At 43.4% G+C, this 24,544-nt stretch overlaps 1 protein-coding gene across 7 annotated transcripts in view; it reads left to right on the top strand.

The window, feature by feature from the left end:
* Positions 1-13,267, top strand: part of SYTL5 (synaptotagmin like 5) — a 408,043-nt gene extending 394,776 nt beyond the window's left edge. For all 7 annotated transcript variants that reach the window (XM_077294785.1, XM_077294784.1, XM_077294786.1 and 4 more), the window contains one exon: positions 11,196-13,267. In XM_077294785.1, coding sequence (XP_077150900.1) covers positions 11,196-11,353 — 158 coding nt within the window. In that variant the 3' untranslated portion in view covers positions 11,354-13,267. The remainder of the gene's footprint in view (positions 1-11,195) is intronic.
* Positions 13,268-24,544: the final 11,277 nt, after the last annotated feature.

Genomic DNA, 24,544 nt, shown 5'->3' with positions numbered 1-24,544 from the left:
CCTGCACACACCATCTATAGGAACGGACGCCGCTGAGGAGATCGGCTGTCTGCAGAAGGTGAGTATAACCATTTTTTAATTTTTTTATTATTTTTAACATGATATATTTTTACTATTGATGCTGCATAAGCAGCATCTATAGTAAAAAGTTGGTCACACTTGTCAAACACTGTGTTTGACAAGTGTGACCAACCTGTCATTCAGTTTTCCAAGCGATGCTACAGATCGCTTGGAAAACTTTAGCATTCTGCAAGCTAATTTCGCTTGCAAAATGCTAAAAAAAACCGCGAAAAAAACAGGAAAAAAACGCAAAAAAAAAGCGGATTTCTTGTACAAAATTTCCGGTTTTCTTCAGGAAATTTCTGCAAGAAATCCTGACTAGGGTTGAGCGACCTTGACCTTTTTAGGGTCGAGCCATGTTTTGCGAAACCCGACTTTTTGAAAAGTCGAGTCGGGCGAAATCGGCCGATTACTGCGAAAAGTCGAGGATCGGCCGGAACACGAAACCCTATGCACGTCAATGGGGATTTTTTTTTTTTCTCTCTCTCTCTCTCTCTCTCTCCTTTATTCCCCTCTGTCCCAGCACAGAAAATCTCGTGTTACACATTGCAAATCCCTACTGCGCACAAGCGATAAAATGATGATAGCCGTGCACGCCCCTAACCTCTATGTCATCACTCTGCCCACACTCCTTCATTGGCTGAAAAAATGGCGCTAAACGCGTCATACGAAACGCGACTTTGGCGCCAAGATCGCGTACCGCATGGCCGACCCCACACAGGGATCGGGTCGGGTTTCATGAGATGCCGACTTTGCCAAAAGTCGGCGACTTATGAAAATTAACGATCCGTTTCGCTCAACCCTAATCCTGACGTGTGCACATACCCTAAATGTCCATGAAAAAATTGGACAACACTCAAATGCCATCCGTGTGCTGTCCTTTTTTCACTGATTGTTTGATAGGAGAAACTCATGAACCCTTCATCAGTTTTTTTTTTTGGTCATTCGAGAAAAACTGACGAAACTCTGACCAAACTTTGATGGTAAAAACTGACAGACACTGACCAAACTGGTGGAAATCTGATCCAAACACAGATGAAACTAAGAATTTTTTTTTGCATAGTAGAAAAATCATATTGCAGGGCTTGTCAGCTGAAGACCTGGCACTTCAAAGCAGCATTCAGGGAGAGGAGAGTGAAGCCTGATGTGAGCTCAGTCATGTGTGGTGCCTATGTATTAAAGTGCCGTGCCTTCAGCTGACAAGCACTGTAATATACTTTCTAATAACAATCAGCACATCTCAGTGCTTGTCAGCTGAAAGAACGACACTTCAAAGCAGCATCCAAGCGGAGAGGAGAGTGAAGTCTGATCTGAGCATGTATGTTCAGACTGCTGTCACTCACCAAGACGCAGCCTTGCCCCCACTAGTGACGTGCCCTGGAGTACTTTACAGTAGTTACATCTATGCTGATCTTCTCTGTACATGGTGTTTCTTTGGAAAAGAGCTTGAAATACATCATAGTGCCTTTAGCATTCCTTTATGCCTCTCTATTCAATCATTGATCCAGCTAAATAACGCAGTAATGAAAAATCTTGGTTAATTAAAAATGTATAAATAGTCCCATGTAAAAGGCAATGGACACTCTCTAGTGGTTTCCCACAAAGCTTTGAAGTTGTATGAGAGTTATCAACTGACACATTTTCAATGAATGAAGTTGGATTGAATTTCCCTAATTGGCTCAAATATATTTCACTTTGTGTTGCATTATATTTACTAAGACATAAATTTTATTAAAGAAAATATCTCACCTAATCTGAGATTAGCATAATGTAGAAGCAGAGACCCTGATTCTGTCACTTACTGGGCTGCTTGCTGTAATGATAACATTATAAACAGGAGATTATCACTAGAGGACTAGTAAACCTGCTGCCATATACTCTTCATATTCATGAGATGTGCATAACCCCACCCTGTACACTGATTGACTACTTTCACTGTACGTAGGAAGACATCTGCCAATCAGTGGTGTGGGCGGGGTTATACAGAGCTCAGCATTCAGAGCACTGCTAGATCTACAACAGATAAACAGTGTTTAATCAGAACTGCAGCACCTGGTAAAATAAATGATACATCACTGCAAACAAAGTCTGTGCCCTACATAATACTGCTGTCATATAGCGTGGCAAAGCTGGTAAAAGATTCCCTTTAAGTAAATCCAATAAAAATAACAAGCTAAGACAAGAACTACAAAATGTGCAGCTGGAGCAAATACACAGAGAGGTGCAAACATTGTTACATTATGAAAACCGGTAAATAATTTGATCATAAACTTTCAACCGTTTGTTGAATGATGGCAACAAATGAAGAAACCCATAGGGATTTTGACTAGAATAGATAAGTTGCAATAATGTAAGTTAACTACTCTCTCAGTGGTAGCTCTCCTCTGTCAGATATTTCTCCTCTCTTTACTACAATAGAGAATGGAAAATGAATAATTAATGAGCAATTGTAGGATACAAAGGGTGACACATAGGAATAGCAAACAGCTACCTCTGAATAAAGCTATGGTAGATGGAAAATAGAGGGTAAGCTGCAGTTCTTTATGCTGCTTAGATAGTTCTTTTTATTGGATTACTTAATGCTTTAAATTACGTTTTAGTCTACCGGCTAATCTGTCTCACCACTGAACTACTGTAGTTGTAGTGTAAGATGTTTTACTTTTATGGAAAAGGCATAGCAGAAGTGTCCAAACTAATAGATTCCAGCTATCTTTCTTAGTATATTTCTCAATCAATCTGAATAGTTTTTATTTTGGTCAAATAAATTTTTTGCATAATATCTTTTTATTAAAGGGTTTGTCCTAGTTTATCACAAAAGTCTGATTCTCCAGTGCCAGCGGCGAGACTGAGCAATCATGTGACCACAAGTATTTGATACGCATACTACAAGGCCATATTCCGACTAGACATGTGAGGCCTTGCTCAATTCACTTATCTGAGTGTGACTGCACACGTCTAGTTGGAATGTGGCCGAAAGTGTAAATATATCACTTGGTCTCACCTCCGGCCCCGGAGAATCCTCACATCGAGTGCTGCGCATGAAGTGAAGATTCACAAGTCTGCAGTCACATGCAGTGACTGCAGACATTCATGAAGAACCTGGACAACCACTTTAAATAACACTGGAAACATTATAGGAAAGAGCTAAAGACAAGTAAAGATCCAGTATAATGCTATATTTCGATAGTGTTGTCATTCCACAGAGGTGTCCATTGTCACCACATAACAGCCGATTCATGTAGATTAACCAAGCAACAGCAGCTTTTATTGTAATCAAATGTTAATCTGTTTATTAAGAAGAACTAAGAAGCAAAAGTTCAGGGATGATAGAATATTATTTGTTACTAGATGGTGGCCCGATTCTAACGCATCGGGTATTCTAGAATATGTATGTCCACGTAGTATATTGCCCAGCCCACGTAGTATATTGCCCAGCCACGTAGTATATTGCCCAGCCACGTAGTATACAGCACAGAGCCACATAGTATATTGCCCAGTTACGTAGTATATTGGCCAGTTACATAGTATATTGCCCAGTGATGTAGTATATTGCCCAGTGACGTAGTATACAGCACAGAGCCACGTAGTATATTGCACAGCCCACGTAGTATATTGCCCAGCCACGTAGTATATTGCCCAGTGACGTAGTATATTGGCCAGTTACGTAGTATATTGCCCAGTGACGTAGTATATTGCCCAGTGACGTAGTATACAGCACAGAGCCACGTAGTATATTGCCCAGCCATGTATGACACAGGTTAAAAAAATAAAAAATAAACATATACTCACCTTCCGCAGGCGCGTTGTAGCTTTGTCGCAGGCGGCAGCTTCCGGTCCCAGGGTGTGATGACGTCGCGGTCACGTGACGACGTTGCGGTCACATGACCGTGACGTCACGGCAGGTCCTTGTCGCGCAGGACCTGTGATGACGTCGCGGTCACATGACCATGTTGCGGTCACATGACCGTGACGTCACGGCAGGTCCTTTCCGCGCAGGACTTGTGATGACGCATTCCTTTCATTAACTGCTCAAACAGATCTGAGTAGTGAGGTCTCGGTAGCATAACTTTTCCTTTTTGGCAGCATTGAGTAAACTGATTGTCAGATGGTTTTTCATCAATGAAATTCAGAGAGTCGCATTTAGAGCAAACTGCATTCATATTCCCACAGTAGTGTTCATGAATTGTACTTTCATTGTCTGTTACGTAATGTGCAAGTTGTTGAATATTGTCCTGGTCGTGCCTTAGTTGGTAGAGCATTCGTTTTTTATGAATTTGGCGATCATGTTGTTCCTGTCGTACAACAGTTTGTTGTGGTGTCTCCGGTTGGCGACGATGTCTGTGAGATTCCACATCCTGGGCTTGTCTAGCAGCAGTTTGTTGTGGTGTCTCCTGTTGGCGACGTTGTCTGTGAGATTCCACATCCTGGGCTTGTCTAGCAGCAGTTTGTTGTGGTGTCTCCTGTTGGCGACGTTGTCTGTGAGATTCCACATCCTGGGCTTGTCTGGCGGCAGTTTGTTGTGGTGTCTCCTGTTCCCGATGTTGTCGTTTTCTTGCTGCTGCTGCTGCTTTTCTGTCATCCTCATTGGCGTATTTTCGTTTACAACCCATTCTAAGATAGAAACACAGGGAGATGCCGCACATACAGGGAGACGCAGGCACACACCCTACACAATGGCGGCACTTGACAGCAGTGGAGGACAATGATAACTCCAGAATTCGCGGCAGACTGTGCCCGTCGCTGATTGGTCGAGGCCGGCTGGCCTCGACCAATCAGCAAGGCAGGATTTCCGAGACAGACAGACAATTAGACCCTTAGACAACACAATGGCAGCACTTGACAGCAGTGGAGGACAATGCCCGTCGCTGATTGGTCGAGGCGAATTCGCGGCAGACTGTGCCCGTCGCTGATTGGTCGAGGCAACCTTTATGACATCATCGTCGCCATGCTGTGCCCGTCACTGATTGGTCGAGGCCTGGCGGCCTCGACCAATCAGAGACGCGGGATTTCCAGGACAGACAGACAGAAAGACAGACAGACAGACGGAAAAACCCTTAGACAATTATATATATAGATAAGGTCTTAAAGGGGGTTTCCAACTTAAACTTTTTTAATTTTATTACTGTGCTCGGCTGGGATCTTGACGGAAACATGACACCACTGAGCTCAGTGATTGGATGTAGTGATCACATGCTGTAGTCATGAAACTGCTGTAGCCAACAAGACAAGACTGAACATGGCGCTGGAGCGGCAGAGGTTTAAGTGACTATGATTTTTTTTAGTATTATTCATGATAAGAATTTAGAGCAAAAAATGGCTTGCCATTTATGTGTACAAACTATTTCCTTATAAAGTTAGAAGTCAAATAATTGAAAGGGTAACTTTTAACTGATTATATATATATACACTCACCGGCCACTTTATTAGGTACACCTGTCCAACTTCTTGTTAACACTTAATTTCTAATCAGCCAATCACATGGCGGCAACTCAGTGCATTTAGGCATGTAGACATGGTCAAGACAATCTCCTGCAGTTCAAACCGAGCATCAGTATGGGGAAGAAAGGTGATTTGAGTGCCTTTGAACGTGGCATGGTTGTTGGTGCCAGAAGGGCTGGTCTGAGTATTTCAGAAACTGCTGATCTACTGGGATTTTCACGCACAACCATCTCTAGGGTTTACAGAGAAAGGTCCGAAAAAGAAAAAAAATCCAGTGAGCGGCAGTTCTGTGGGCGGAAATGCCTTGTTGATGCCAGAGGTCAGAGGAGAATGGGCAGACTGGTTCGAGCTGATAGAAAGGCAACAGTGACTCAAATCGCCACCCGTTACAACCAAGGTAGGCCTAAGAGCATCTCTGAACGCACAGTGCGTCGAACTTTGAGGCAGATGGGCTACAGCAGCAGAAGACCACACCGGGTACCACTCCTTTCAGCTAAGAACAGGAAACTGAGGCTACAATTTGTACAAGCTCATCGAAATTGGACAGTAGAAGATTGGAAAAACGTTGCTTGGTCTGATGAGTCTCGATTTCTGCTGCGACATTCGGATGGTAGGGTCAGAATTTGGCGTAAACAACATGAAAGCATGGATCCATCCTGCCTTGTATGGAGCATCTTTGGGATGTGCAGCCGACAAATCTGCGGCAACTGTGTGATGCCATCATGTCAATATGGACCAAAATCTCTGAGGAATGCTTCCAGCACCTTGTTGAATCTATGCCACGAAGAATTGAGGCAGTTCTGAAGGCAAAAGGGGGTCCAACCCGTTACTAGCATGGTGTACCTAATAAAGTGGCCGGTGAGTGTATATATATATATATATATATATATATATATATATATATATATATATATACATATATATATGTATACTGTATATTAGGCCCTTTAATTGACTAAGGATCAATGGGGGAGGAGTATAGATTCAATTAAAAGTTGTAGGCTTTCTAAATAATTCATACTCCGTTTTTAACTTTCAGTGTATGTGCACACGTCTGGAATGCATGCAGAATTTTCCTGAGATAAACCTGAGGTTTTCTGCAGGAATTCTGCATGCGTATTTTTTGCACGGATTTTTCACGTTTTTTTTGTGGATTTTATGCGGATTTTTAGCGTTTTTTTCCGGACACTCCAAATGCCATAATATAATGGGAAATCCGCATAAAATCCGCAAAAATAATGAACATGATGCTTCTTTTCCCGCAATGCGTTTTTTTGGCTGAAAAAAACGCATCATGTGCACAAAAAATGTGGAATGCATTCTAAATGATAGGATGCATATGTATGCACTTTTTATGCATTTTTATAGCGTTTGTATTGCGAAAAACGCACAAAAACACAAAAATTCCTATACCCTCATTCTCCGGCCTTCTGAACTGTGCACTTCTCAGGGGTCTTTTGAGCAACTGGTGGGTGTGTCAGGACCTGGACCCCATTTGATTTGCAGGCAATTAAAGGGCCTAAAAATAACTAAAAAGTTTATTACAGTACTTTTTAATGTGTTGGAAGGTTTGTACATAGATTTTCTGCTCAAAGCTCTCTTTTCTGCTCTTTATCTTTCATCATCATTATAAATGTAAAGATGATCTCAGAAAATAAAATTACTGCTCAATAACATATAGTGCTGTGCACTGACTGAATATAATGAGAAATACAAACGACAGCGTAACAAGACAAACTCATTGTTACTTCCACCTAAAGTGATGTGTGCCGTAGCTATCATTTACTGTAATAGATTAAAAGGAGTTTACTGATACATAAAGTTCATCAGTTACAGTGTCTTGAAAAAGTATTCATACCCCGTGAACTTTTCCATGTTTTTTGACTTTACACCCACAAACTTAAATGTTTTTATGAAATAGAATAATTTTATGTGTATGCCAACACAATGTAGAAAGTATTTATGAAGCGTAAAGGAAATGATACAAGGTTTTCTAATAATTTTAAAAATGTAAATCTGAAAATTGTGACATGCATTTGTATTTATCCCCCCTGAGTCACTACTTTGCAGGACCATCTTTCATTGCAATTGTCATCCTGCTGGAAGGTAATTTCTCCATCCTCTCCTGTCAGTCCATGGAAATCAGACAACACTCACATGTCTTCCGAGTGCAGTAGCATCGTTTCCATGGACTTTTGGACTTGCATGGCCAAGTGCAATGCAAATATCGGATCAAACTCGGGCGTGCAGAGATTTTATTCCAAGGACAGACTCTGAGGAAAAAATAGAACATGTGCGCGGCCCCACAGCCTTACATTAGACTGACTCTATCCTACCACTGGCATTTATATCCTCACTCCACGATACAGACAGTGCTACTTCTTTGTACAATGTCACTCTCGCATCAGCTATTGATGCGGTCGCCCCTCTCGTTCATGGCAGAGTGCGACATATCAACAGACAACCCTGGCACAATAACACCACTAAAAAGCTCCGGCAAGTGTCTAGGTTTGCAGAGCGGCGTTGGAAGAAAACAAATTCGCAAGACGACTTCACTGCATTCAAACAGGCAATACTTGCTTTCATGTCTGTCCTGACCTCTGCTAAACAGGCCTACTTCACAACCCTCGTATCTTCCCTATCCTACAACCCCAAACAGTTATTCAAAACTTTTAACTCCCTCCTCCGCCCACCACTGCCCCTCCAACCTCCCTCATCTTTGCTGAGGACACTGCCACACACTTTAAAAATAAGATCGACCAAACAAGGCAAGTCTTCATTGTTCAACCACCACAACCCCTTTGTATACCAGACAATGCCCAATTCCCATAACCTGCCTATCCAACATCACTGAAGGGGAGCTTAATTGTTTCCTCTCCAAATCGCACCTCCCCACCTGTGCGCTCGACCCCATCCCATCCCACCTCCTCCACAACCTTACCCCCACTCTTATCCCATCCCTAACCCACCTCTTCAACCTATCACTTACTTCTAGTACCTTCCTTTCTGCTTTCAAACATGCCACACTCATGCCTATCCTTAAAAAGCTAACCCTTAATCCAACTGCTATGTCCAGCTATCGCCCAATATCGCTGCACCCATTCACTTCCAAACTCCTGGAGCAGCACATCCGCGCTGAACTTTCCTCCCACCTCTCATCTAACTTGCTCTTTGACAATCTACAATCTGGTTTCCACCCCCATCACTCAACTGAGACGGCCCTGACCTAAATTACTCATGACCTACTAACAGCCAAAGCTAATGGACAATACTCTATACTCCTCCTCCTAGACCTGTCCTCTGCTTTCGACAGTTGACCACTGCCTCCTACTACAGATCCTCTTCTCCTTTGGCATCAACGACCTCACCCTATCCTGGATCTCCTCATACTTTCCAACTACACATTCAGCTTCTCCCACTTCCACACTACCTCCTCATCCCACCCGCTGTCTGTTGGAGTCCCCCAAGGCTCTGTTCTAGGAATCTTACTCTTTTAAATCTATACACTTGGCCTGGGACAACTCATAAATTCCCATGGATTCCAGTACCACCTTTATACTGATGACACTCAGATCTACCTCTCTGGCCCAGATGTCACCTCTCTGCTGTCCAGAATCCCCAAGTCTCTATCAGCCATATCCTCAATGTGGACAAATCTGAACTCATCATCTTTCCTCCATCTTATAGATCTTCCTTACCTGACCTATCTATCACAAGTAACGACATCATGCTTTTCCCGTACCCAAAGTCAGCTGACTTGGAGTAACCCTTGATTCTGCCCTGTCCTTCAAACCGCACATCCAAGCTCTTTCCATCTCCTAGCGCCTTCAGCTCAAAAATATCTCCAGAATCTGTCCTTTCCTCAACCCTCAATCTACTTAAATGCTTGTGCATGTCCTCATCATCTCCCACCTCAATTACTGCAACATCCTCTTCTGTGGCCTTCCTGCTAACACCCTTGCACCTTTCCAGTCCATCCTTATCTCTGCTGCCCGACTAATTCATCTCTCTCCTCGCTACTCCTCCACTTCTCCCCTCTGCAAATCTCTTCACTGGCTCCCATTCACTCAGCGTATCCAGTTCAAATTAATAATACTGACCTACAATGCCATCTATAACCTGTCTCCTCCATACGTCTCTGAACTAATCTTCAGATATCTTCCTTCACGTAATCTCCAGTCCTCCCAAGACCTCCTTCTCTCCTCCACACTTATTCGCTCCTCACTCAACCGCCTCCAAGGCTTCTCCCGGATATCCCCCATCCTCTGGAATTCTTTGCCCCAACACGTCCGACTATCAACCACATTCAGATCCTTCAGACAGAACCTGAAAACCCACCTCTTCAGGAAAGCTTACAGCCTGCACTGATCCTGCTGCCTCCTCACCACTACCGGAGCTACCGCCTCACCAACACTGGAGCTGCTGCAACCCCCAACCTACTGTCTCCTTCCCCACCATTCTGTAGAATGTAAGCCCACAAGGGCAGGGTCCTCCCCCCTCTGTATCAGTCTGTGATTGTTAGTTTGTTTACTGTAAGTGATATCTGTAATTTGTATGTAACCCCTTCTCATGTACAGCACCATGGAATCAATGGTGCTATATAAATAATAATAATAATTAGTCCGCTGAAGAGCCAGTGTTTTGTCGGATTGCACTCTGACCGATAGGGTTGTCTGCACGAGCCCTTATTGTGAAATTATTGTGGTATAAGTCAGTAAGTTTGCATAAATCAGAAAAAATTCCACTTTTTGCAATGGAAGAAATGATCAATTAGGCACATATAATAATAATAATAATAATAATAGTCAAAGCAATTGTACTTTCAGAACTTTCTGTATGTAATCAAATAGTGTTCTCATTGATGAGATATCTGTTATTCCCAACTACTGGACCACATAGCTTTAATTTATTAATGCATTATGTAAGGTAAAATAATATAGCCTTTGATTTTGAAATACTTGATTTACATTATCTTTTCTTATCCAAAATTTAATATTGGTTCTAAAGCAGGCAGTGTTGGTGAGACATCTGATCATCTAAGATCAGCTTAACTTTCACTTAGAGGTTGTCCACTACCTTTTGATTGATGATCTATTGGATAGGTTATCAATGTCTGATTGGCTGGAGTCCGACACCCAACACCTCAGATGTTATCGGTATCTGTGACAGGCAGCTGGAAGTACTCGCTTGCGGAGCGGGCCGTCTTCTGGTAGTGGCCGAGGCTCCTTAGTACACATCCACCTCCTATTCAAGTCAATAGGAAGCGGATGTGTAGTACCCTGTGGCAGCCACTATCAGAAGACAGTCAGCTCCACAATAGAGTACTTATGGCCAATGATCGCTGCCGACCCTGATAGCAGATGATCGATGGGGTGCTGAGTGTCGGACCCTGGCCGATCAGACATTGATAACCTATCCTAAGCATAGGTCATCAATAAAAAAGTAGTGGACAACCTCTTTAAATATGCTGACAAATGGTACCCAATTTTATTTGTAGATTGCGTACAATTTTAGAAGTACCCAATGGTACTGAGACCATTAAAGGTCCACAATTTTCTTGTTCTCTAAAACTGCTAATGTCCTGAGGTGAGCACATCTTTTCTAGAATGCATTAAATGTATCTGAAATAAAGCACATCTGGGCTGGTGTCCTTTATATTGCTGAGATACTAAATTATCATATTTTGTATTACACAGGTACAAGTTATGGAAATGATGTTCCCTGGATGGATGCTCAGGGTGAAGAAAAGTGTTTGTGGCAAAAGATGATGGACAATCCTGGAACCTCAGTAGAAGGAACTCTCATGCTGAGATCCACCATGTCCAGACTCAAGAATACCAACCAGAGCTCTTAGCTCTAATGAGACATCCAAGCACAAATTATGAGCAGGCTATAATTGATAGGATCTCTTGCCTGCTTTCACTGTAATGCTTTTTAAATAGAGTCTGTCACCAGGTTTATGCTGCCCCATCTAAGAACAGCATAAAGTAGGGGAAGGCACTCTGATTCTAATGCTGAGTCACTCGACTTCTTGTGGTAGTTTTAATGAAACATTGTTTTATCTGGTGCACCTTTGCTAGTCCTATCAATTATGAGCTCCTTCTATTTAGTCCTTCATATTCTTGAGCTCTGGGTGTCCCCACCCTACCGTTGGCAACTTTCTCCCTTTGAAAAGTGTACACAAAATTGGGTGGGGTAAGACAGAACTCAACCTTAATAGGACTGGCAGAGAAGCAGCAGATAAAACAAGAAGAAGTACAACAAGAACCCCAAGAAGTAACACAAGAATAGGTCTCTGTTCTTATTTTATTCTGGCCTCAGATTTAGAAGGAATAGGTTCCCATGCCTGTAGTATGGTAAAATGGGAGTTAGGTACCATGATTTGTAGACTGAATACCCTGCATGAACCCTAAAGTAGTGCCAATTTTATAGATCCATGACTGTGATATGCAGCATTCTGTACTTGGAAGGATACTTAAATGGATAGTAACCTTAATACTTTTATATTTTTTTATGTTAGTGTCATCCAAATATATGTTTTAGCCTTTTAGCCCTGGAAATGTCATAAATTATATATATATATATATATATATATATATATATATATATATATATATATATATATATATATATATATATATATATATAGCCAACTTTTGCCATATCCAAGTTCAGGTCTGTTTAGTTTCAAATCTATAGCAGCCATTTCGACTTGTATTTATGATTGGAAATATAACAGTTTAGAACATATTTCACCAAGACCATATTTGCTATATGCCACAGGATACTTTGAGTTCTGCTTATGCATCAAATGTTGTGACCATACCAACTATTCCTTAGAGGGGTTGCCCACGCTTTGGATAAATGTCTGCTGTTTTGTATACCTGCACTCACATGCCGACTAGACATGTCTGGCCTCTATCAATTCACTTCTATGAAAAGAAACTGAGCGCATCTAGTTTGCATGTGACCGCTAATTTGCAAATTGCATACACGAGGTCACATTACTGGCACTGGCAATACCGGGAATATGATGAAATTAAAAGCACCAGCAAATAATAGCCATGAAGTATCAGAAATAAAGAAAAAAAAGTCATTGATGCTCATATCAACAAATCAGAGATCAGTTTACATTCTCAAACGTGGAAAACTTCTTTGGTTGCAACATGACCATTTTGTTCCACTCAGACGTCTGTCAGAGATGAGCTTGTTATATTGTCTCATACATTTTACTGAGAATATTTTTTCCAGTTTTATCATAAATGGCTCTTTTGTAAAATCCCTTCATATAAATAGTCACCTTTGCAAAAATTAAATGAATACTGATAGATTCCAATGACTTTAAAGTCAACATTGAGAGACATTTCATAATGAAAAATATTATTTTGTTAGGAAGAGGTGTCAAAGAATTTCACTGTACAGTATATTTATTGTATATAGAACTAGAAGATCTCATCATTTTAATAGAATGCATTTGCTTCTTACAGATCAATGCACAATGTATCCGTCTTGGTAGCACAATATGTCTATGTTTGAAGTAGTACTCCTTTAATTCTTTGAGTTGCAGCTTAGACAGCCATATCAATCTCAGGCAGAGAATTGTACATTCATTCTATATTTTGATAATTTTAGTCCTCTAAGACAGGATCTATTAACAGGACAATTTTGACATTGGCTGCAATTCAAGTTTGATTTAAATAAAATATTTGAATTAAAATGTAATTGACCTGTAAACATGGTTTCAATGAATAAAAACAATTTTCCAGTATTTTCATGCCTATTGCTGTTACAGTACAGAGTATTGTAGTTTGATGTATTTTGGGATGCTTCCTTATCACTATATTGACTTACGATACGTATGAGTTCATTAAAAAAATAACATTTTGATTTACTGTCAGGGGTCTGATGATATATTGCTCATGGGTCCCAGCCTCCCTTAATTGCATTTGTACCTGTCTGTAAATGGATGTGAATGGATTATACAGCGCCATCAGCAGGCCACAGCTGATGAACATTACTAAAGAGCCCCACTGCATCCTTTTTGACAGGAGCAGACAGAGCCGGAAAAAGGCCTCTGTGCAAAAATAGTATAAGGGCCCTTTGCAGTCCCATAGCACAGGTCTGCGACTAAAAAGCTGTTTGATTATTTTCATCTAATTTCCATGTATTTTGGTGTGCTGAAAACGAAAAAAATATTGAAAGAAATCCTGGATGTCAGGATTTGCCACAAAATGCAAAATTCTCTTCAAATTTAGTATATTTTTCTCAATTTTTGATTGATGAAGCAATTCGTAAAATCACTTCCAAAAGATGGAGAATGCTTCAAATACTTGGTCACCAAGTTTCCAGGCTTCTCGGAGGCAAAATTGAAGGAAGGTGTGTTCGTCGGACCAGACATTAGAAGCCTTATAGCTGATCAAGAGTTTATCAATACCATGACGCACCCTCAAAAAGAAGGGTGGTTTGCATTTAAAGAGGTCGTAGAGAAATTTTTAGGCAATAACAAAGACCCTGACTACAAAAAAATCGTCAGACGAATGCTGAAAGCATTTCAAGCTTTAGGTTGCCTGATGAGTTTGAAAGTGCATTTCCTCCATTCCCACCTTGACAACTTTCCTGAAAATTTGGGAGCTGTGAGTGAAGAGCAAGGTGAACGATTCCACAGGACATTAAAGAGATGGAAAGAAAATACCAGGGAAGATGGAGCATCACAATGATGGCAGACTACTGTTGGACACTTCAGAGACATTCCAGATGCTACTCACAAGAGTAAATGTACCAAGAGAAGCCTCACAGGGAAGAAGAATCAATTTTAGTGTATGTTAGTGAGCTCATTGCAGTTAAAAAATGATTTTCATGAAACATTTGTAATAAAAAATTAATTTTAGGAGTCTATTTTCATTTATTTTGAGGTATTGTCTTATTTAACAGAGTTACTTAAATTGTCAGGAAACTTGATGTCCTATAACAAAACGGAGGTCATTTTCGGATTCAGCGCACTTAAATACATAAAGATTACGTGGAATAACCAAAACAGCTCTTAAAAATTTTTTTGCAGACCTGTGTAGTTTATCATCATGCACCTGCTTATAAGCTGCTTTGGAAGTGGAAAAGAGCTCCCTGATCTATCAGGCCCCTGTGCAGCTGTACAGGTTGCACTAATGATAAAGAGTTCAGCAAAAATGAGTACACCCCCAACAGATTTCCTTTCATAATTAACATTTTCTATAGGATACCATATTACAACGTACTCCCACAAATGTAGGCTATTGATTGCATACAAGATTTACTTCACACACCCAAAAAGTCATTTTCCTAACCAATTCATTCAAGACAATATTGCAAAAAAGGGTACACCCCAAAGAAAGTCTTAATAGCAAAGTTAGGCTGTGTGCACACGTAGCATATTTTGTGTTTTTTTCGCGGTTTTTCGCTATAAAAACGCTATAAAACCGCGAAAAAAACGCTTACATTAAGCATCCTATGTAATAGAATGCATTCCGCATTTTTTGTGCAGATGCTGCAATTTTTTCCTGAGCGGAATCGCATTCCAGAAAAAAACGCAGCATGTTCATTAAAATTGCGGAATCGCGGCGATTCTGCACCCATAGGAGTGCATTGATCTGCTTACTTCCCGCACGGGGCTGTGCACACCATGCGGGAAGCAAGCAGATCATGTGCGGTTGGTACCCAGGGTGGAGGAGAGGAGACTCTCCTCCACGGACTGGGCACCATATAATTGGTAAAAAATAAAGAATTAAAATAAAAAATAGTCCTATACTCACCGTCTGATGGCCTCCGGAGTGTTCCCGCCTCTCCGGTGCATGATCTCTCTTCCGTTCCTATAGATGATGTGGTTCAGGACCTGTGATGACGTCACGGTCTTGTGATTGGTCGCATGACCGCTCATGTGACTCACGCGACCAATCACAAAACAGTGACGTCATCGCAGGCCCTTCACTGCACTCCAGCTATAGGAACGGACGCCGCTGAGGTCTGCGGGTGAGTATAACCATGTTTTTTATTTTTTTAATTATTTTTAAACATTCTACCTTTTACTATAGATGCTGCATAGGCTGCATCTATAGTAAAAAGTTGGTCACACTTGTCAAACACTATGTTTGACAAGTGTGACCAACCTGTCAGTCAGTTTTCCAAGCGATGCTACAGATCGCTTGGAAAACTCTAGCATTCTGCAAGCTAATTATGCTTGCAAAACGCTAGTTTTCTGCGGGTATATGCATGCTAATTCTGCATGCGATATACCTGCGGCAGGAGGCGCTGAATTGCCGCGGAAATTTCCACGGAAATTCTGCAACGTGTGAACTTAGCCTTAAAGTTTAGACTTCAGAATTCTAATTAGCAAGAAATCAACCACAGGAAAGTCTAATTGTTGTTTGAACAAGTGTGCAACAGACAGTTGACTATAAAAGGTGTTGCTTAACAAAGAAAACCCCTCTCATTTCATTCTGTCAGCAAGGACACCACATGGAAGAGAAATGTCACAAGACCTGAGAAAGAAAATAATGTCTTTACACAAGAAAGTTGAAAACTATGAGATCATCAAAGCTTTACTTATCAGTAATTTTTGAAAATTTTGAAATATGAAACAGCAATCATCTCACAGAGATGTCCAGGCTGACCATGGAGGTCTTCTAGTGAGAAGGTTTGAAGAAAATCAGCAATGAAAGTTTACTGCAGATATCTAAAGAAGTAGAAAGCCATACCTGGGTGAGTGTTTCCTGTGGCATAATCAGGGCTGCCACTAGAAATTTCGGGGCCCCATACTGGCAACATTTTCGGGGCCCCCTTAAGACTCCGCCCAGGCTCCACCCCAGCCCCGCCTCCAAACCTCGAACTGTCTACAGCACCACCGCTGACTCTTGGAAAAACTACACTTCTCACCAATCACACATTAACAGTTCCCATCACCAGATCACACACATAGCCAGCAGATTTTGTTTTGGCCAAAAGGTTTTTTTAATCTGCCACGATGACAAGGTAGACTCTTTTGGCCGGGCCCTACTCTACTGTAACTTATTAAACATTTGTTAAAATATGCAATACAATTAAGGTATATTTTTATTTATTTTTCAATTTTTCAAATGACCAATAATTCCACATACAAGGGACAAATAACACAGCACCATGACCAGACACCACATTATCACCACATAGTGACCTATAATACTATCTACAAGGAATAAATACTGCCACACCATGTGCAGACCACATATTACCACCACAGTGACCGAACAATATCGCATACAAGGGACAAATACCACAGCAGCATGTACAGACCACATATTACCACCACATGGTGACCAACTACATACAAGGAACAAATACCAACACAACATGACCAGACCACATATTACCACCACACGGTGACCGAATAATAGCACGTACAAGGAACAAATGCCACCACACCATGACCAGACCACATATTACCACCACATAGTGACCAAATAATAGCACATACAAGGAACAAATACCGCCACACCATGGCCGCACAACATATTACCACCACATTGTGACTGAATAGTACAATACTGATCATTAATAAAAAAAAAAATACTATCACCATAAGTGCTATTATACATAGGAGATCTGTACTTAGTATGCAGTGTCTGTGTACAGGTAATACAGTGGTCACCGATGCCATTATACACAGGAGCTCTATATATAGTGTCAGTGTACAGGTAATACAGGGATCACCAGTGACATTATACACAGGAGCTCTGTATATAGTGTTTAGTGTACAGATAATATAGTGATCACCAGTGACATTATACACAGGAGCTCTGTATACAGTATACGGTGTATAGGTAATACAGGGATCACTAGTGACATGATACACAGGAGCTCTGTATACAGTATATAGTGTATGGTGTCAGTGTACAGGTAACATACTGACTCACCAGTGATGTCTCTAGCTGAAGTCCTTCATCTTTGCGTTTCTTTTTAATCCAGCGCAGACCGTCATCACTTCTTTCAGCCAGGACTCGTCTCTGCATAAAATAACAGTTATCTAGAGCACCACTTCCAGAGCACATTCCCCACTTTTTTCCTTTCTTCTACACTACACATCTGAATACAGACATTCACCCACCATTAATATATACTGTAATTGGTTATTATGCAACCCACCATTCCAAATATAAATTATAATACGCCACTGAGCCCCTTCTAGCTATACATAGCCACTTTCCCCATTTAATATATAAATTAATTAGCACCTGTACTCTTTCCCCCAATTTATTACCAGTCACTTTATCCTCAACGATCCCACTATGCACCTCTCGCTCTAACCCTAACTCCGATTCATTATAGTTACATGCCCCTTCTGCCTCAATTCATTGTCATGACTTCTCTCTCTCCCACCCTCTATTCATTATCAACTGCTCTTCCCCACCCTCAAAAATCATTATTTGCTCTCCCTACCTTCAATACACCATTGGCTCTCCCCACCCCCACCTACAATTCAATTGCTCCCCACCGTCCCTCACACTCACTTGATGTGCAGTCCCCATCACCCCCACTTCATCATTTGCAGTCCACCTTACTTCATCCTTTAGTCCCCTATCCCCCTTCACTTTATCTGCAGTCCCCCTTACTTTATCATTTGCAGCCCCCTATCATTTCATCATGTGCAGTACCCCTTCAAACACACTTCATCATCTGCAGCCCCCTATCATTTCATCATGCGCAGTGCCCCCTCAACCACACTTCATCATCTGCAGTCTCACTCTCACCCACCTCACCCATTTAAAAAAACAAAAATAAAAATGTTTTTTATACTTACCTCAGTCGTTCCGGGGCGTCTAGTGTTTCCAGCAGTGAAGCAGCAGCTAGAATGTATGGGCTGCTGAGAGGACCTGACAGGAGCCCATACATTCTAGCACATTCACTACTGAGGCTGCTAGAATCAGAGGTGTAGCTAGGGTTTCAACTTAGGGGGGGGGGGGGGCGAAACATCTGAGTGGGCCCCTAACCAGCTAACCCTGATTACAGCTACGGTTGCGCACTCTAGTTGTGAATATAGGGGAACCTCAGAATATGATCATACTGTGATTGAAAATAAATCTATATACAAAAACGAACATTGACTTTACCGCCATATTGTGACCATATGCAACTTTGATGGTCACAATACTCTGAGTGCCCCTATAACAATGATGCTTAGGTGCCCACTTAACATTTAATAATGTCCCCTAAGTTCCCTCATGTACTGCTCCATTATACACAGTATGGTGAGCTCAAAGCTCCCCTATACACAGTCTAAGGCCCCCACAGCTCCCCTATACACAGTATGATAATTCTATAACTCCCCAATACACCATATGATGTTCCCACTGCTCCCCTCTACACAGTATGATGTTCCCACTGCTCCCCTCTACACAGTATGATGTCCCACTGCTCCCCTATAGATAATGAGCCCAATGCTCCCCTATACAGTATAATGCTGACAGAACTCCACTATAGAAAGTATAATGCCCCCCAGAGCTCCCCTATATACAGTGTAATGGGCCAACAGCTCCCATATGCACAATATGCCTTCACAGTTTCCTATACCCAGTATGATGGGCCGGCAGCTCCCGTCAAACAGTATGATGTCCCTCACAGTTCCCCTGTACACAGTATGATGGGCCCACAGCTTCCTTATACACAGTATGATGGGCCTGCAGCTCCCTTATACACAGTATGATTGGCCCGCAGCTCCCTTACACACAGTATGATGGGCCCACAGCTTCCTTATACACAGTATGATGGGCCCACAGCTTCCTTATACACAGTATGATGGGCCCGCAGCTCCCTTATACACAGTATGATGGGCCCGCAGCTCCCGTATACAGTATGATGGGCCCGCAGCTCCCTTATATATAGTATGATGGGCCCGCAGCTCCCATATATACAGTATGATGGGCCCGCAGCTCCCTTATACACAGTGTGATGGGCCCATAGCTCCCTTATACATAGTATGATGGACTCACAGCTCCCGTATACACAGTATGATGGGCCCGCAGCTCCCGTATACATAGTATGATGGGCCCGCAGCTCCCTTATACACAGTATGATGGACCCGCAGCTCCCGTATACACAGTATCATGGACCCGCAGCTCCCATATACACAGTAAGATGGGCCCACAGCTCCCTTATACACAGTATGATGGGCCCGCAGCTCCCGTATACACAGTATGATGGACCCCAGCTCCTTTATACAGAGTATGATGGGCCCGCAGCTCCCGTATACACAGTATGATGGACCCCCAGCTCCTTTATACAGAGTATGATGGGCCCGCAGCTCCCGTATACACAGTATGATGGACCCCCAGCTCCCTTATACACAGTATGATGTGCCCACAGCTTCCTTATACACAGTATGATGGGCCCGCAGCTCCCGTATTCACAGTATGATGGATTCACAGCTCCCGTATACACAGTATGATGGGGCCACAGCTTCCTTATACACAGTATGATGGGCCCGCAGCTCCCGTATACACAGTATGATGGACCCCCAGCTCCCTTATACACAGTATGATGTGCCCACAGCTTCCTTATACACAGTATGATGGGCCCGCAGCTCCCGTATTCACAGTATGATGGATTCACAGCTCCCGTATACACAGTATGATGGGCCCGCAGCTCCTGTATACACAGTATGATGGGCCTGCAGCTCCCGTATACACAGTATGATGGACTTACAGCTCCCGTACACACAGTATGATGGACCCACAGCTCCCTTTTACACAGTATGATGTGTGCACAGCTACCTTATACACAGTATGATGGACCCGCAGCTCCCGTATACACAGTACGATGGACATTTACTCATCCTCCGGCGTATTCAGTATTTTGGGGTACTGCTGCAGTGCCGCTGCTCAAACTTGTGAGCGCAGCTTCTGACAGGCCAGAAGTTAGAAGCTATGTCACAAGCGCTCAATGTAAGACTATGAGGCTATGTGCACTTTGTTGCGGATTTACTGCGGATTTACTGTGTTTTTTGTGCAGATTTCACCTGCGTTTTACCACCTGCGGAATCCTATACAGGAGCAGGTGTAAAATGCTGCGGAATCTGCAAATAGAATTGACATGCTACGGAAAATACAATGCAGCGTTTCCGCACCATGTGCACTGTGGATTTGACTTTCCATAGGTTTAAATGGTACTGTAAACCAGATGGAAAACTGCTGCAGATCCGCAGCGGCCAATCCGCACTGTGTGCACATAGCCTGAGAGTGAGAACGAGGCTCCCACAGACTTACACTGATTAGTGACCTCTGCGCTGCTCCATGAAACACTGGAGCCTCGGACAGGCCACAAACTGCAGGAGACGGAGCCAAGCAGAGACTTAGGCTACGTTCACATTGGCGTTCGGCGCTGCAGCGTCCCCGCATGCGTCATGCGCCCCTATATTTAACATGGGGGCGCATGGACATGCGTTGCACTTGCGTTTTTTGACGCATGCGTTGCTGTGGTGCATGCGTCAGGGCGCAGAGGATGCAGCAAGTTACAGTTTTTTCTGCGCTCAAAACCATGCAAAAGTGGACGCATGCGTCACAATACGCTGCGTTGTGCATGCGTTCACATTTGCGTTGTGCGTTGCGTCGCCGACGCTGCGGTGCACAACGCAAATGTGAACGTAGCCTAAAACAGATGAAGACGCCAGAAGGTGAGTATCAGACAGGGGGCAGGGGACGAGGATTTTTTAGCACCTGGAAGTGGTGCTGTAAATGTGATGCAGCGCTTGGTTACTGTATGCGGGCTCCTTATACTAACACTCATAAAATACCCAGGTGGTACATATCAAAGGCCCCCTACCCCCCATCTCCAGCCTCCCCGTACATATACTATCATAACATAACATTATAATATTCAGCCCCCAGTGACCTGTCTCCCTCCCCCACAATACCCCCATCGTCTCACATCCACCACTCAGTGCCCTGTCCCACCTCACCCACCTTCAGCCCCCACAACACCCCCATGGTCTCACATTCACCCCCCAGTGCCCTGTCTCCCCTCCCCCACAATACCCCCATGGGCTCACATTCACCCCCCAGTGCCCTGTCTCCCCTCCCCCACAATACCCCCATCGTCTCACATCCACCACTCAGTGCCCTGTCCCACCTCACCCACCTTCAGCCCCCACAACACCCCCATGGTCTCACATTCACCCCCCAGTGCCCTGTCTCCCCTCCCCCACAATACCCCCATGGGCTCACATTCACCCCCCAGTACCCTGTCCCCCCTCACCCACTTTCAGCCCCCACAATACCCCAAGGGTCTCATAGTGACATACCTGAATTTAATAAACCTAAAATGTCCCATCCCCAGCACTTACTGATAAAGTTTGCACTGCAGGACCAGGAAGTGTCAGTGAAATGCAGGGTGTGGGCACTAGGACCCAGCGTGCCTGAGCCAATCCCAGCGTGCACAGAGTGAAGAAAACTGCCAGCCAGGAAAAGCTTCATGATCAGGTCAGACGGGCGAAACCATTCACTGCAGGAGGGAGACTCTGCAGCCGTCACTGTGCTAGTACCAGCTAGTGATGGGTAAAATGCGATTTTTGGGTGAGCCGACTCTTTTGGATCGGCTCACCAAAAAGAACCGGTTCTTTTGGCTCCCAAAATGGCTCTTCATTTTTTACCTTTGCATTTTAATTTACAGCCAAATTCTGGAATGTTTTAATCCATCATTTTAGCAAAAATCTTCACACATGGCCATTTATGACATAAAAGAGTATAATTTCCAGAATAACCAGATTTTATATTATTTGCTGTAAAAAGTAACAAACACAAAATCAACCTGCAAATCAGCAACAGAATACGACTTTGCACGTAGCCTTACAGTGACACATTTTAGGCCATGTTCACACTGGGCGGAATTGATGGTCTCAAGATGTGATAGCAACTTTAAGAATTGACACATACACTAATTCCAACAGTCTGTCACATAGAGTACAGTTTGTTTTTGTGAACTTTAATGTGAATGGGCAGGCAGGCTTGAGGGCAATGGGGGAGGCTAGGCTGTGAGTACTGCATGCATGAAGCAGGTGGCCGCAACGGGCAGGAGGATGCATTGTCAGTCTCCGCTTTGGGGTTGTGGCTAAATAGGATCAGTGACTGTCTGTGGAACTGGCAAGGAGCCGTTTAAAATTTATATGGCTCCTTGCCAGGAGCCGACTCATATGGTTCACTATAAAGAGCCGGCTCTTTGAGCCGGCTCATTCAGGAGCTACCCATCACTAGTACCAGCGTGCAGCTTGTCAGACGGGAGCAGACGTTATACTGCTCTGCTCCTATGCGGTGTTCTGAATCTGCCTCCTCACAGAAGTGGCCCTGCCCTGGCTCCCCGTGGGCCCCTTCATGTGACAGGGCCCGGGGCGATGGCCCCCTCTGCCCCCCCCCCTACGCTACTGGCTAGAATGGATGGGCTGCAGTCAGGACCTGCAGGGAGACCATACATTCTAGCTACAGCCGAGCAGGAGTTGTGCAGCCGATTAGGTAAGACGGCCGTGCACAGCTCCAAGACGGCTCCCGGGCCCCAGCGCCGACGTGTGCGCCGCAGTGCACAGTATTTTAGTGCATGATGGATTTTAGTGCATGATGGGGCCCGATCAGTAGAAGCACAACAGTGGGGCCCCGGATCTGCGGGCCCCTCTGTGTACTGCTGCTGACCGGGCCCCATACAGCAGTAATGGCTGTCATGCCCTGATGGCAGCCCTGGGCATAATAGGGCATATACTGCAGAGGAATAGCATGCATGAGTGATGACTACGAACTAAGGAAGCCTCTCTTAACCCAGTGGCGGACACTGACAGCTTTGGGCCCCTGTGCAAGAAATGTGTCTGGGCCCCCCTCCCTGCCCAGCATCATACCTCCCAACTTTTGAAGATGGGAAAGAGGGACCAAGCTTGTGGCGCGCAACGTGCGCCGCGGCAAATTTTAGGCCACGCCTCTGGCCACACCCATTCATAACTAGTCACACCCATATCCACGTCCCAACCACACCCATTTAGCACTGCTGATCACACTTTCATAAAGAATAATTATAAATAAAAAAATATGGCCACACAGTGCTCCATACTGTATAATGGCCACACATGATGGTCAATACTGTATAATGACCGCAGATAATGCTCCATACTGTATAATGACCGCACATGATGCTCCATACTGTATAATGGCCGCACATGATGCTCCATACTGTATAATGACCGCACATGATGCTCCATACTGTATAATGACCGCACATGATGCTCCATACTGTATAATGACCGCACATGATGCTCCATACTGTATAATGGCCGCACATGATGCTCCATATTGTATATTGACCGCACATGATGCTCCATACTGTATAATGACCGCACATGATGCTCCATACTGTATAATGACCGCACATGATGCTCCATGCTGTATACTGACCGCACATGATGCTCCATACTGTATAATGACCCCTCATGATGCTCCATACTGTATAATGACCGCACATGATGCTCCATACTGTATAATGACCGCACATGATGCTCCATACTGTATAATGACCGCACATGATGCTCCATACTGTATAATGACCGCACATAATGCTCCATACTGTATAATGACCGCACATGATGCTCCATACTGTATAATGGCCACACATGATGCTCCATTCTGTATAATGACCGCACATGAGGCTCCATACTGTATAATGACCGCACATAATGCTCCATACTGTATAATGACCGCACATAATGCTCCATACTGTATAATGACCGCACATGATGCTGCATACTGTATAATGGCCGCACATGATGCTCCATACTGTATATTGACCGCACATGAGGCTCCATACTGTATAATGACTGCACATGATGCGCCATACTGTATAATGACCGCACATGATGCTCCATACTGTATAATGACCGCACATGATGCTCCATACTGTATATTGACCGCACATGATGCTCCATACTGTATAATGACCGCACATGATGCTCCATACTGTATAATGACCGCACATGATGCTCCATACTGTATAATGACCGCACATGATGCTCCAT

Source organism: Ranitomeya variabilis, chromosome 3 (genome assembly GCF_051348905.1).
Source record: "Ranitomeya variabilis isolate aRanVar5 chromosome 3, aRanVar5.hap1, whole genome shotgun sequence".
Lineage (NCBI taxonomy): Eukaryota > Metazoa > Chordata > Amphibia > Anura > Dendrobatidae > Ranitomeya > Ranitomeya variabilis.
This window is presented reverse-complemented; position numbering and strand designations above follow the sequence as displayed.